Source organism: Apaloderma vittatum, unplaced genomic scaffold (genome assembly GCF_000703405.1).
Source record: "Apaloderma vittatum isolate BGI_N311 unplaced genomic scaffold, ASM70340v1 scaffold3108, whole genome shotgun sequence".
NCBI classification, from domain to species: Eukaryota; Metazoa; Chordata; class Aves; order Trogoniformes; family Trogonidae; genus Apaloderma; species Apaloderma vittatum.
This window is the reverse complement of record NW_009732205.1, coordinates 440-13,350: the sequence shown is the minus strand read 5'-3', so window position 1 is coordinate 13,350 and position 12,911 is coordinate 440. Positions and strand designations below refer to the sequence as shown.

The window sequence follows — 12,911 nt, the reverse complement described above, 5'->3', positions numbered from 1 at the left end:
TAACACCTGACGTTTACAGTTGCTACCAAGGATTGGCATGCAGAAAGGCTCTTGCTCTTGCTTGTACTGGCTTCTGTAGTGACCAAGGTCACTGCTAAATCTTGTGTAACATGTTGGGAATTCTGGGAAGTAAAAGGAGTCACAAGGAAGTAAAAGGTTGCACCTTTGAGGGGAATGAAGAGGACAGGTGACCAGCAAGAGTATTCTATTCCATATATGTCATTTTCAGTATAAAACTGAGGGACTACAGGGCTTAATCAGACTTTTCATTCTTCTTCAGTGGCCAGCATCTGAGGAGGACTTTGTCTGATCTGTTGCCTTTTGATCTCAAGTATGAGTTCCTAAATCCAGCTCCTGTGTCCAGTTCCCCTCTGCCACTGAGCCTGAGATTTCCCCAGTGCTTGCCTGCGCTTGCAGCATCAGTGGGCGTTGCTGTTGGGGAAGATGGGAGGGAGTCAGGTTCAATATTGGTTTTGTATATATTAGTATATAGTTCATTATTTTTATTATTTCACTATTAGTACTACTATTGTTTTATTAAAGCTGTTTTACTTCTCCGATCTGTAAGTCTCTCTGCCTTATTCCCTTTCCCGTCCCATTTGGGGAGGTAGAGGAGTTAGAGAACATCTGTCGGTGTTCAGTGGCCAGCCCAGCCCTGACCCTCAATAGCATTTCTGTTGTACCAGTTGTTGCCATGTGAAGTTCTGCCTTTTATATGCTTTCAGTGTTAAACTCAAATTTATTTCTAATAATATTTTGGTGACTCAATATAATTTTTGTAAATGCACTTGCAGGAATGAAGTCATCTGAATTCCCTGGTGCACTACTGAGACGAAATGACATTCATGTTTGTGGTGAATGGAAGTCATGGCAGCGTCTAACATGGGAGGCAAAGACATGAGTGGACAATGTGGCGCGACTCGTTCAGATTGCAGATCTTCTGCCTGCTTATGGCGGTACTGGCTGTTGTGGTGCTGGTCCATAATTTTTTTCAGTTAGAGGTAAGTGGAGCCTGTTTCTACTCCAAGAGGGCCAGAGCAACATAGTTACTCTTTGGGTGTAAGACTAGAATTGTTACAGACAACATTTAGCCACATCTTGGAATCACATAAAATATTCAGAGTGGAAGGGGTGTCTGGAGATATTTAATCCAACACTGTCCTCCAAGGGCTAACTTCAAAGTTAGCTTGGATTGCCTAGAGTTGAGTTTTGTCAGTCTTCAAGGATGGTCATATTTTGCAACCTGCCTAGGCAGCCCATTGCAATGCTGCATCCCTCTCACAGAGAAGAATGTGTTGCTTATATGCAGGCAGAAGTTGCTTCTTGTCTTTCAGTGTGTACTTCCGACTCCAGTTTCTCTGTAACTCCTCTTTGAGTAGTGAAAGACTTCAGTTAGATCCACTCTCAGTCCTCTCCACACTCAAAAAAAAATGGTCTCAAAGGTTCTTACCTGGTCTCACTAGGTTGACTCTGGTAGGGAGTGTCCAAAAACCAGACATGGTACTCTAGGTATGGCCTCACCAAGGTCAAGTTGAGAGGGATTATTACTTTTCTCAATCAGATGGTTATGCTCTTGTTAATTCGTTGCCACAACACTATGTTGTTGACACACGGTCAGTTTGCTGTCCACTGGAATCCCTAGGTCTTTTCTCGTAGAGCTGCTGGCTAGCTAGTGGATCTCCAGCCTGCAGGATCTCCTGCAACTTTTCTTTGCCTTTTCCTTTTTCGCTCTGCTGTATCTGACTTGCATATTTCTTCATTTTACTTACCACTCTAGTGCGGAAATACTTTCAAACTGCATTAGTCCGTAAGCCTAGACTAAAGTAAAGAGAGAGAAAATCACTGACGATCTATTCCAGGGAACCTTGGAGACTGACCGTGCCTGTTGGCTGCCTGCCTTGCCAGACTATGCAGTGTGGAATAATAATGCTTTACCTAATACCTTGTTAAATTATAGCTGTCTTTTATGCATGTTAGCTAATCAATAACTGGTTTATGCTTTTAGATTGTGTGTATCTGGCTTGCAAAGTAATTTTTACTTCTGGGTGGTAATGCCCAAATGAAGGGATCCAAAAGAGGGGCTGTAAAACCACCTCTCATGCCGAAAAAATAATTGAATTGAAAGAGGTTCAGATAAGGTCAAGGAAGGTGGCTGAGAGTTCTAAAACCAAAAGTGACACAGGATCAATAACAAAAGAATGAATGTTTGTATTGGAGACGTGAATTAAAACTGTAGATGCTGATTTCAAAGGAAGCAGGGGTGATTTCTGATGGATTGCAGCCAAGCTGCAAAAGTCCTTGCAGTAAGACTGTGTAGCTGCTGAAAGCACGTATTCAAAAAGTCTAGGTGAAGAAAAATACATTAGGGAATACTAAATCTTAAAGATGTCAGCCATTAGTATTTAAGAAATCTCTAAACCATAAAGTGCTAGAAACTGGATTAAGTCTTCGGGGGGAAATATCACAACATTTTTGACCTGTAGTCTTTTCCACATATCTGCTGTTTGAAACTACAGCAAATCGAAATACTGTGTTTGATGGACCTTTGGTGTGAGTCAGCACGATCATTTTTGTGTAACAGAGAAGGTAGCTTTTCTTTTGTTGTTTCTTTCTGTGTGGTGGTTTTTGTTGTTTGTTTTTTTTTCCCCCCCAGGATGTTGTATGGAGAATGGTGTTGATTTTTTTTGAATTTTAGACTGTTTTCTTACTTAAAAAAAAAAAAGTGTTTCTTAGAGAAAAGGGCTCTGGCAGAGCTTTGAGAGTGAAATGAAAAATATTCACTCTCTGCTTTCTCTTGCCATTATTGGTAGGTATCTACATGGCTTTGTTGGCCTTTACATATCTGATACTCCAAATTCAGTTACTGTGTTACCGATAAATCTTTACACCATAACATGCAAATCTAACGCATTTTGTTATCTTGACTTTTCTGAAAGGACCTGCTCTGGTATTTGGCCCTGGTTTTGGCATTGCTCTCCAGGCAGTCTAGTGTAGGTATCTATGCTGATTCTGTTCCGTCAGAGATCAAAGCCAGAAAAAGGTCTTAGAAAGCTTTCACAGAATATCTGTAACCAAATCCATTCAGGCTTAGGAAGGAGGGCTTATTGTTGGTTACTGTTGAAAATGTATTTGTAAATGTATCACACATTCTTCTCATCCCCAAATCGTATAATCTAGCTGGCTAAAGCCGAAGAGCTAAGGCAATTATCAGCTAGCCCCCAGCTAGCTTTCCTGCTTTTTCTCTTTAGGATTTTATATTTTTTCACGTTAGAATCATAGAATGGCCTAGGCTGGAAGGGACCTTAGAGATCATTTTAATCCAGCCTCCCTGCCGCCAGGGACGCCACCTCTTGACTAGAGCAGGCAACACATGGGGACCGAACGGGAATCTTCCCTCTTGAATTCTTAAGCTACTAATGATACCTTTTCAATAGTCCTACCCATGTCAGAATTTTACTTTTCATACCTTGTGAAGGCCAATGGCATCCTGGGGTGTATTAGAAGGGGAGTGGTTAGTAGGTCACGAGAGGTTCTCCTTCCTCTCTACTCTGCACTGGTGAGACCACATCTGGAATATTGCGTCCAGTTCTGGGCCCCTCAGTTTAAGAAGGATAAGGAACTGCTGTAGAGAGTCCAGCATAGAGCAACCAAGATGATTAAGGGAGTGGAGCATCTCCCTTATGAGGAGAGGCTGAAGGAGCTGGGTCTCTTTAGTTTGGAGAAGAGGAGACTGAGGGGTGACCTCATTAATGTTTATAAATATGTCAGGAGTGAGTGTCATGAGGATGGAGCAAGACTCTTCTCGGTGACAACCGATGGTAGGACAAGGGGTAATGGGTTTAAACTGGAACACAAGAGGTTCCACCTAAATTTGAGAAGAAACTTCTTCTCAGTAAGGGTGACAGAACACTGGAACAGGCTGCCCAGGGAGATGGTGGAGTCTCCTTCTCTGGAGACATTCAAAACCCGCCTGGATGCCTTCCTGTGTAACATCGTCTAGATGTTCCTGCTCCGGCAGGGGGATTGGACTAGATGATCTTTCGAGGTCCCTTCCAGTCCCTAACATTCTGTGATTCTGTGTTCAAGAATTAAAAATCAAGCTGTCTCCAAAACATTGATAGCCTGCTTATTGTTTAAATTGCCTTTTTTTTTTTTTTTTTTTTTTTTCCCAAACACAGACAGATGAAATGTTCTTCCAATCTGTAACTCTTGTCTTGGCCTACTACATTCAGAACAATTGCTATAAACCCACATGGCAAAGTATCAGATTATTGCCGAGGAGCAACATCATTCCTTAGGATACAGGACAGTTTATATATTTGTACAAAGTGCCTTTAGAGTGACAAAAGCACTTCAGGGTTAGGTGTGAGCATTCTTTTATTTAAAAGCACTTAGATAAGAGCATAAGAGAGGGGAAGTTTCTTGCAAGGATTCTAGTTCTGATGAACATACAACTTCCTTTTTATGACATCTCTCCTGCACCAGGAACAGCTTGTGGATTTGTTTGTGCTTAATTGACACGTAATCCGTTCTATCCAGCCATTAAAATACTTTGTGGTCACATTTGGTTTCTGATTAATTTAAAATGGAGCAAATAAAATAAAATATAAAACACAAACAAAAAACAACAACAACCCCTCCCACACAAACAAACAAAAAAACCCTCAAACAAATCCAACAAACAAACCCCTCTGGGAACTGCACTCAAAATCAAGACACCTTGAATGGAGTATATGTGAAAGTAAGTGAAGCAGGGCAAGTGTCATTCAGCATGAAGACTGTATTAAAAATAAAAGAATCTGTGTCATAAAGGAGAGGACTGTTGAGAAATTTTGAGAAAAAGTCGTTATCTGCCCTGCTTAAAGAAATTGTGTTTTGTTTTGGCTGCCAACTAGAGTAGAGACCCCACAGTTCAGTATGACTTAACATAAAGGAGCCAGAAAGATTTGGAAATGCCAGTCAAAGAGGGATGCAGACAACAAAATGGAGCGCAGACAGACTTAGCTACTAATCTGCCTCAAGTCAAACTCTTTGCATCCTTAGAGGTAGGAGGGCTTGAGCAGTTGTTTGGAGATGAGCCTGGGAAGCACCTGAGAAGATAGTTTGGAAAGGTTTTCTATTCCAGCCAAGGATCTTTGATATAACTAATTGACTCTGAAGCTTTCCCTGCCTTAGCTGGGAAAGGTGCTCACCACCTCTGAAGGTTGAGGAGATATTTGTGGTATCTCTATTCTGCTTGATGGGTCATAACCTGACGATGCTGGAGATGAAATGACGCTGCTTGTCCAGGAGCTCAGCTGTGTGCAGGTAGAAGAGCTGTGGCCTTGTGCTTTGCTGCAAAGGCTGGACTGCTTTAGCAACACTGAGCTATGGTCTCTGCTCTGTTTTCTCAATGTATGAGCTTGCTGGCTTGGTGTTTTCTGCACCCTTTTCTTCTGAAAGATATGGGTATGCCCTTGGAAAGATTTCAGAAAGGCTAGCTAGGCCATAAATGACATCACCTACAACTAACAAAGTCTAGGTTAAAAACCTTGAATACATTTATGGAAGGTTAAAAATAGGGATAGGTCTATTTTCAAGGCCTTCTTAGATAGCGATCTCTCTTTCTCATTTGAAAGATGTTTTTTTCCATGCCCACCCCACCTACCCCTACCCTAGTCCCCACTCCTGAGGTAGCAACTGTGGAAGAAACAACTGAAATATGGACACTTTCTCTTGTGAGCTTACACTGAACACAAGAATTAATCAAGCACACATATTATCTGTCTCCAGCACTCCTTAGGAATATGCTTAAGTATTTTTGCTGACTGAGACATGGTTACTAGCTTGTTGGATGCATCAAAATATATAGGTAACTTTTAAAAGTATTTCCATGCAGTATTTTCTGTGCTATGTATATGCATGAGAAAGTGGAAAAAAAAAGTTGTGAGGGCATCCAAAATATAAACTTGCCTTAACGCAGGAATGTATGTAGGCAAGATTGAAGGTACAGCTGTGCCCAAGATTCATTCTCCTGTTTGCCTGAAATTTACTAGATTAGTAAAAGTAATGTGCAGTGATATGTTTGCATTTTTGTTTGCTGTGATGGAAAATAGAAATAATTATAGGTTACCTCAGATGGCCTCCAGGTAAAGTTTTTTATATCCTGGGTGGAAATGTAAAACAGAAGCAAAAGCTTCTATTGAGATAATAAAATTTTGTGTGCCTGTGAATAGCTATTGATTTACATTTTCTAGTTAAAATGTAACAATTTACAGTTTCAGGTGTTACAGTTGAAATGGCTGTCAAACAGAGAAGATTCTGTGTATCCATCCTACATCTTAATACGCTCATTATCCTCTTACTCTTAATCTGATCAAAACCAACTTCTTACGTAACAGGCTTCAAAAGCCGGTGTGTTTCTGCTGCTTGTTAGGGTTACCTTTCTTCTAAAAAAATATGTATTGAACCTCTGTTGTTCAGATGACTTTAACATACTGGCAAATTCAAATAAAATATAGCAAGGCAGGAGGGGAAACTACTTACTATGTTAATGTACTCTAGGGGATGTTTCAATGGACTAAGAAAGGTTTACAATGATAAAGAAGGCTTTAATGTAAGTGCTGGGAATTTTAGTACATTACTGAGCAGTTAGTTATGGGCAAAGTAAATGGAAAACAGTAGGCTATTGGTAAGTACAATAATCTTTAAAAAATTCAAACAACATAGTTTTAGTATTTTTAGCAGTCTTGCAAATCTAATCTAGCATATTTTCTGATGCCATGTGAAGGGTACATTGTGGAATTTTAATCTTTCCTTGGAAAATTATTTTGCTTCTCTGTGAAATATGAGTATGGATAAGTTCTACTATATAGACCTGATAATTAAGTACTCATTAACTGCTGATTTTGTGCATATTTGAGGTGTATGTTTGGGTTTACTGATTAGAAATCTCATAGGTAGCCCTGGGGTCTTAGGCTGTGCTTTTTTTTTTAATGTCTCCAATGCAAATGTGCAAAATTTTGTGATTTCATAAAGAAGATGGTATCTCTGCTGTCGTTTGCCTAAAAATACAGTTTTGAACATTGATCTCAAGCCACGGCAGAAGCCCTCTCTCTTAGTCCAGCATTGTACTTACTTTAATTTTTGAACTTGTGTGTGGATGAGGAGGTGCTTTCTTCATGTTTAATTTGGCTCTAGTAGAAGCTGTATATAGTTTTTAAAATCTTAAAAATAAACAGACAAGTAATTTTTTTTTGGCTTATTTAGTCCTAGCTTGTCCTAGACTATTTTACTTGCCCACCAGTTCATGAACTCATTGGCCCTGAAACACTCCTTTCTTTCCTTCCATTCTTTTCAATCTGCACATTACAAGGAAACTCACCTTTCAGATAATTAGATGAGAAGCAATGGGAGTGTGATAAGATGAATGACTGAAGCTGCTACCTGCAGCTGACTTCTCTCGAAGGCAGGTGCAGGGAGTGCATCAGCTTCATTGGCAGCGCAATGGCTCAAAGAAACTCCATTTCCTTGCATTATATTGGGCAGCTGTTAGACCTCGTTGTGCTCAGAGACTACAGTGTTACTACAGTGAGAAGGTTAAACATGAGTTACAATTTACTATTTAACTGTACAGCCTTTTTAAATTTTTTTTTTTCACATTGCTGAGGTTTACAGAATACACTGATCACCAAAATACTGCCACAGGAAATATTTGGCCTGATTTCTGTAGAAGCTGCTTTGCCAGTGCAGGGTATCTACAGGTTGCCCAGCCATTTCTTTAGGGTAATAGATTTATGTCTTTTAGTAAAGGTGCTTTATTTGGTCAGCTTCAAAGCTCTATAAAGCAAAGCCCAGTTCTTGGTATTGTTTCCTGTTGACACAACTGTTATTCATAGTGTTTCATATAATAGCACAGTTTTGGGTAATCTTCTTCCTCTCCAGCACCTGGATGATGACACAGTTTTGGGATCAAATTGGATAACAGAAAATGATGTCCAGCGTGCTCTATCACAAACTATCAAGACTACTGGGAAGCCTTACTGTGGTTATAAGCAACAGACTTTGTCCAAAAGAGAACAAGCAGAACAGGACTCGTTGCTTGCTGCAATACAGTGGCCAAACCCACCCGATGGCAAAATTGCCTTCCTACAAAGCACTGATCCTGCACATAGTGACTTTGTGATTGTGAAACACAGCGGGTTCTTCAAGGTGGGTGACGAGTTAGAGGTACTTGTGCGTATGAAGGATTTCCAAGGAAAACCCAAGCAGTATGGCGGAGACTACCTACAGGCACGAATTCACTCTCCTCTGCTGAAAGCTGGAGCAACAGGAAGGATTGTGGACTGCCATAATGGCCTTTACAAAGTCTTCTTTACCTTGCTTTGGCCAGGAGAGGTCAAAGTTTCTGTGTCACTTGTCCATCCGAGTGAAGCAATCCAAGTCCTCCTGCGTTTACGAGAAGAAAGGCCTGACAGAGTCTATTTCAAAAGCTCATTCAAGTCTGGGAGGTATTCAGAAACTACCGAGTGCAATGTCTGCTTGCGTGGAGATCTCCCAGTCTGTAATTTCACAGATCTGTACACGGGTGAGCCATGGTTCTGTTATAAGCCTCGGAAACTGCCCTGCGCCAGCCGAATCAGCCATGCCAAGGGTGGATATCAGAAAGGTCTTCTGACACAAGAAGAAAGCCTCTTTTTCCAAAGGTATGTATGTTGTTGAATTCATGTATACTTAGTCAAGTAATTTATTTATTTTTTTTAAAGACAAACTTAAGGTTATTGGTGAAATATGACAGATAGTTTTAGAGAAGGTGTATATCTGCAGGAGCAGGTGTTTGATGTGAGATGTTGAATAGTCTCTTCCCCTTCATTCTTCTGTGCAAAACACAGTAATATTAAACTAAAGAAACTTGTAGAGGGTAGTTGTCTCTCTATGCTTTGAATTCAACCTCGGTGCACCTGTTAAAATTTCTCAAGAGCATGGTCTAAATCTGGTGGTGGTGTGGGGGACTGTTTCCTTATTTTTTGTTTCCAAACCTATACTTACGATACCAATATCAATGCTTTGAGCTATATTTTTGGCCAAGTCTGAACCGCCTAAATGTCCTGATTTCAGCTGGTATAGACTTAATTTCTTTCCTTGTAACTGATGTACTGCTGTGGTTTGGATTTAGGATGAGAGTAATTTTGATATGAGCTACGAGGATGATCAAGGGACTTGAATATCTGTCATACGAAGAAAGACTGAGAACTGGGGCTGTTTAGTCTTGAAAAGAGAAGGCTGAGAGGGAACCTTATTAATATATACAAGTATATGAGAGGTGGATGTCAAGAGGGAGGTGCCAGTCTCTTCACAGTGGTGCCCAGTAATAGGACAAGGAATAATGGGTATGAGTTAGAACACAGGAAGTTCCACCTCAATATTAGGAGAAACTTCTTTACTGTGAGGGTGACAGAGCACTGGCACAGGCTGCCCAGAGAGGTTGTGGAGTCTCCTTCTCTGGAGACTTTCAAAACCCTCCTGGACACGTTCCTGTGTGGCTGCCCCAGGGAATCCTGCTCTGGCAGGGGGCTGGACTAGATGATCTCTAGAGGTCCCTTCCAACCCCGAACATTCTGTGATTCTATGATAACACACTGTTGCAGTTGTGCCTAAGCCGCATTTGCACTAAGTCAAGGCCTTTTGTGCTTCTCACTCCACCAGAGGCTAGGGGTGCACAGGGTGCTGGGAGGGGACACAGCTGGGACTGCTGACCCCAGCTGACCAAAGGGACATCCCACGCCATATGACATCATATTCATTGTATAAATTAAGGGTAAGGCTGGCCAGGGACTGCTACTTGGGAACTGGCTGAGCTTTGGTTGATGGGTGGTGAGCAATTGCATTGTATATCACTTATTTTGTATATTCTAATTCTTTTATATTTTCTTCCCCTTCTTTTCTGTCGTATTAAACTGCCTTTATCTCAACCCATGAATTTTACTTTTTTTTTAAAAAACATCTGATAGAACAAGCTGCTTAGCAATACCTACACAAGGGGAAATGATTTGTGCATGTTATATAAAGTATCAAACTCAATCAGTTTCATGGTCCGTTTTTTTCTTATGGATTCAGCATTAAAAAAAAATAATCTCTTGGTGCACAGGTCGAAGTGACAGAAATGCTTCTGTATATACCCTCAGCTGAAATTAGACAAAGTTAGCTGCTGTGTGTTGTCAGAACAGCAGCTGTAGGCTGCTGCCTTGCTCTCCAAAATATATGTTGAAGGACAATGTTTCAGCAGTATGTCCATTTGAAGCTTCAACTATGAAAGACTTTAGGGTAGTGACTCCAAGTAGCTTAATTAGGAAAGCGGATGGACATGTTTGCAACTAGAGACCAGAAGTCAAAAAGTAATGTCAGTGGAGTTGTTTTTTGGCTATTCCTTATCAAGTTTGGAAGTTGGTCTTTTGACTTTCTGTGCCTCAGGCAGTTCAGTTATAAAATATGGCTTATATTAATTGCTGATGTTTCCAAATGAAAGTGGGGAGGTTTTTCTGCTTGATTTCTTTTTTTTTTTTTGGTGTGTTTTGTTCAGCTCTCAGATCCTTGACTGAAAAGGCTTATAGAAATTCCAAATAATTTGTTTCTTAAATGGGGAAAACCATTAGACAGGGATTCTCTTCAAACAGTGACAGAAGAGAACAGAGGCTTAGTATTAAATCTCTGATTCTGTCACACCTGTGCAGTAATGATGTGTGTCCAACACAAAACAATCGGAATTTGTTCGTGTCCACAGACAAGATCTTCTGAGGCCTCTTTGGCATTCAGGGGAATGAGCTTTGTTTCTGTGGATCTGTTGGAGCATGTTCAGAGGAGGGCCACAAGGATGATCCAGGGGCTGGAGCACCTCTGCTATGAGGACAGGCTGCGGGAGCTGAAACTGTTCAGTCTGGAAAAGAGAAGACTTCAGGGGGACCTAATAGCTGCCTTCCAATACCTGAAGGGAACCTACAGGAAGGCTGTTTACAAGAGTGTCCACTGATAGGACAAGGGGAAATGGGTTTAAGTTGAAGGAGAATAGATTTAGATTGGACCTTAGGAAGAAATTCTTCAGTACGAGGGTGGCAAGACTTTGGAATAAATTGCCCAGAGAGGTTGTGGCTGCCCCCTCCCTGGAGGTGTTCAAGGCCAAGTTGGACGGAGCCTTGAGTAGCCTGATCTAGTTGAGAGGCGTCCCTGCCCATGACAGGGAGGTTGGACTAGATGATCTCTAAGGTCCCTTCCAGCCTAGGCCATTCTATGATTCTATCATTCAGCAAATTGCTGCCCTGCCGGCAGGCCTCACCACTGGACACCTCAGAAGGTGGTTGGAGGCTGCCTGGTACTGCCGTCTCCCCCAGCAGCAGCACACACCACTGCTGGCCTCATCTAGAGCTAGAACTGCCCATCGTGGTGCTGGTGGTGGTGGTGGCCTGCCTCAACGTCCACTAATCTGTGGGATTATGGGGCCTGAAGGCAGTGACTACCTCAGCAGAAGTATGTTGCGTGATAAGCACCTGTGGAGAGCCGGGAGCTGCTGCAGGAGCAGCTTTACCCTTTCAGTGGTTTGCCTTCCAACAGTGGTGCATGTAGCAAAAGCTGGGAATTTCTCATCTTTGTGGTAGATCCCCCCCAAAGCTGCTTGCAGAGCTCCAATATCTTTGTCTAGGTTTGTGCTAATAAAAATGCGCACGAGGTTTGTGTCCTAGTGCTATGAAATGTTGAGCTCTGACTCAGGGTAGTGGTAGTGGTCTTGGGGAAATTAATGCAGAATGACTTCAGCTATAGGAAAGTAAAAAGGTCTTAGTGTGAGTGCTATGTAATTATCTGAAGTGGATTGAGAAAAAAATGAGATTAATGTTACCTTCAAATTTTACAGTGATTTTCACAAATGCTGTTATTTTTTCTTCAAGTGATGTGAATATCAAAAGGCCGATTCTCTCCAGTGGACCCGATTCAGTGATTGTAAAGCCCAAAGCATTTACAGGTAAAGTGAACTCTATAGAATTCTTGTTTGTAATTCATAATTGCATTTATAAAAAGAACAACAGGCATGAGGTACTAATTGATTTGTTTATTTTCATAGCATGGAATAGAACTTTTAAATTAGTATTGAGAAGGTGAAGGCTTCTGGGTGTTAACTGTAATATAAATTCGCTACAAATAACACAGTTATCTAAAATTGCATACATAAGCGGGATTTTTAACAAAAATAATAATAAAAAAGAGATTGTTTTCTTGCCAAAAGTGTCTTATTTTCTAGAATTTACTCAGAGATACAGGTCTTTTACAGTAACTGCTCATCAAATTTTCAAGTCAATCTAGGAACGCCAACTGTGTGTCGTTTCTAATTTCTTTCTTAATAATTTTGTCTAACGGATTTTGACAATTTGCGCTTAAGTATTACTATCATTTGTTTTACCACAGGTTGTTGGAACCTGTAGCCGTGGACCAGAACGTAATTGTTCTGTACCCTGTCTGGTAACAGAGCAAACAGATTGTACTAAGTAAAACTTAGAGGTTTTGTCTCATTCATATCCAGGTGCATGCTTTTTATGCCTCTTAGAAGCCTACATAAAATACAATATGCAGAGAATTACATCTTAACTGAAAGATTTTTAGATTTTTTTTTTTTAATAGGATTCTAGGACATTTTAAAGAACTGAGCAGTAAGTCAACATAAAACAGCCTACAGCATGTCTTGTCTTTTGGCTTGCTGTTCACTAAAAAAATAGTGCTGCTGTTAGACCAGCAGCACTTTCCCCCCTTTCTTTCTCCAGATCCTTTAGATGACATGGTTTTTGTTGCATTTTTTTATCTTGTATATTTCCTTGTGGAAACTACTGCAAATGGGAAATTTGATTAGATCATCCTTCCTTCAGAAGTTACAAATGATTAAAGCCTGACTG

At 40.8% G+C, this 12,911-nt stretch overlaps 1 protein-coding gene across 1 annotated transcript; it reads left to right on the top strand.

The window, feature by feature from the left end:
* Positions 1 to 908: 908 nt before the first annotated feature.
* LOC104269679 (NXPE family member 3-like) lies at positions 909 to 12,060 on the top strand (the record flags this gene model as incomplete). Its single annotated transcript, XM_009875423.1, has 3 exons — positions 909 to 1,001; positions 7,924 to 8,684; positions 11,916 to 12,060. Coding segments are annotated over exons 1-3 (999 nt in total), but the record flags the coding sequence as incomplete, so codon positions are not given.
* Between the last annotated feature and the right edge of the window lie 851 nt (positions 12,061 to 12,911).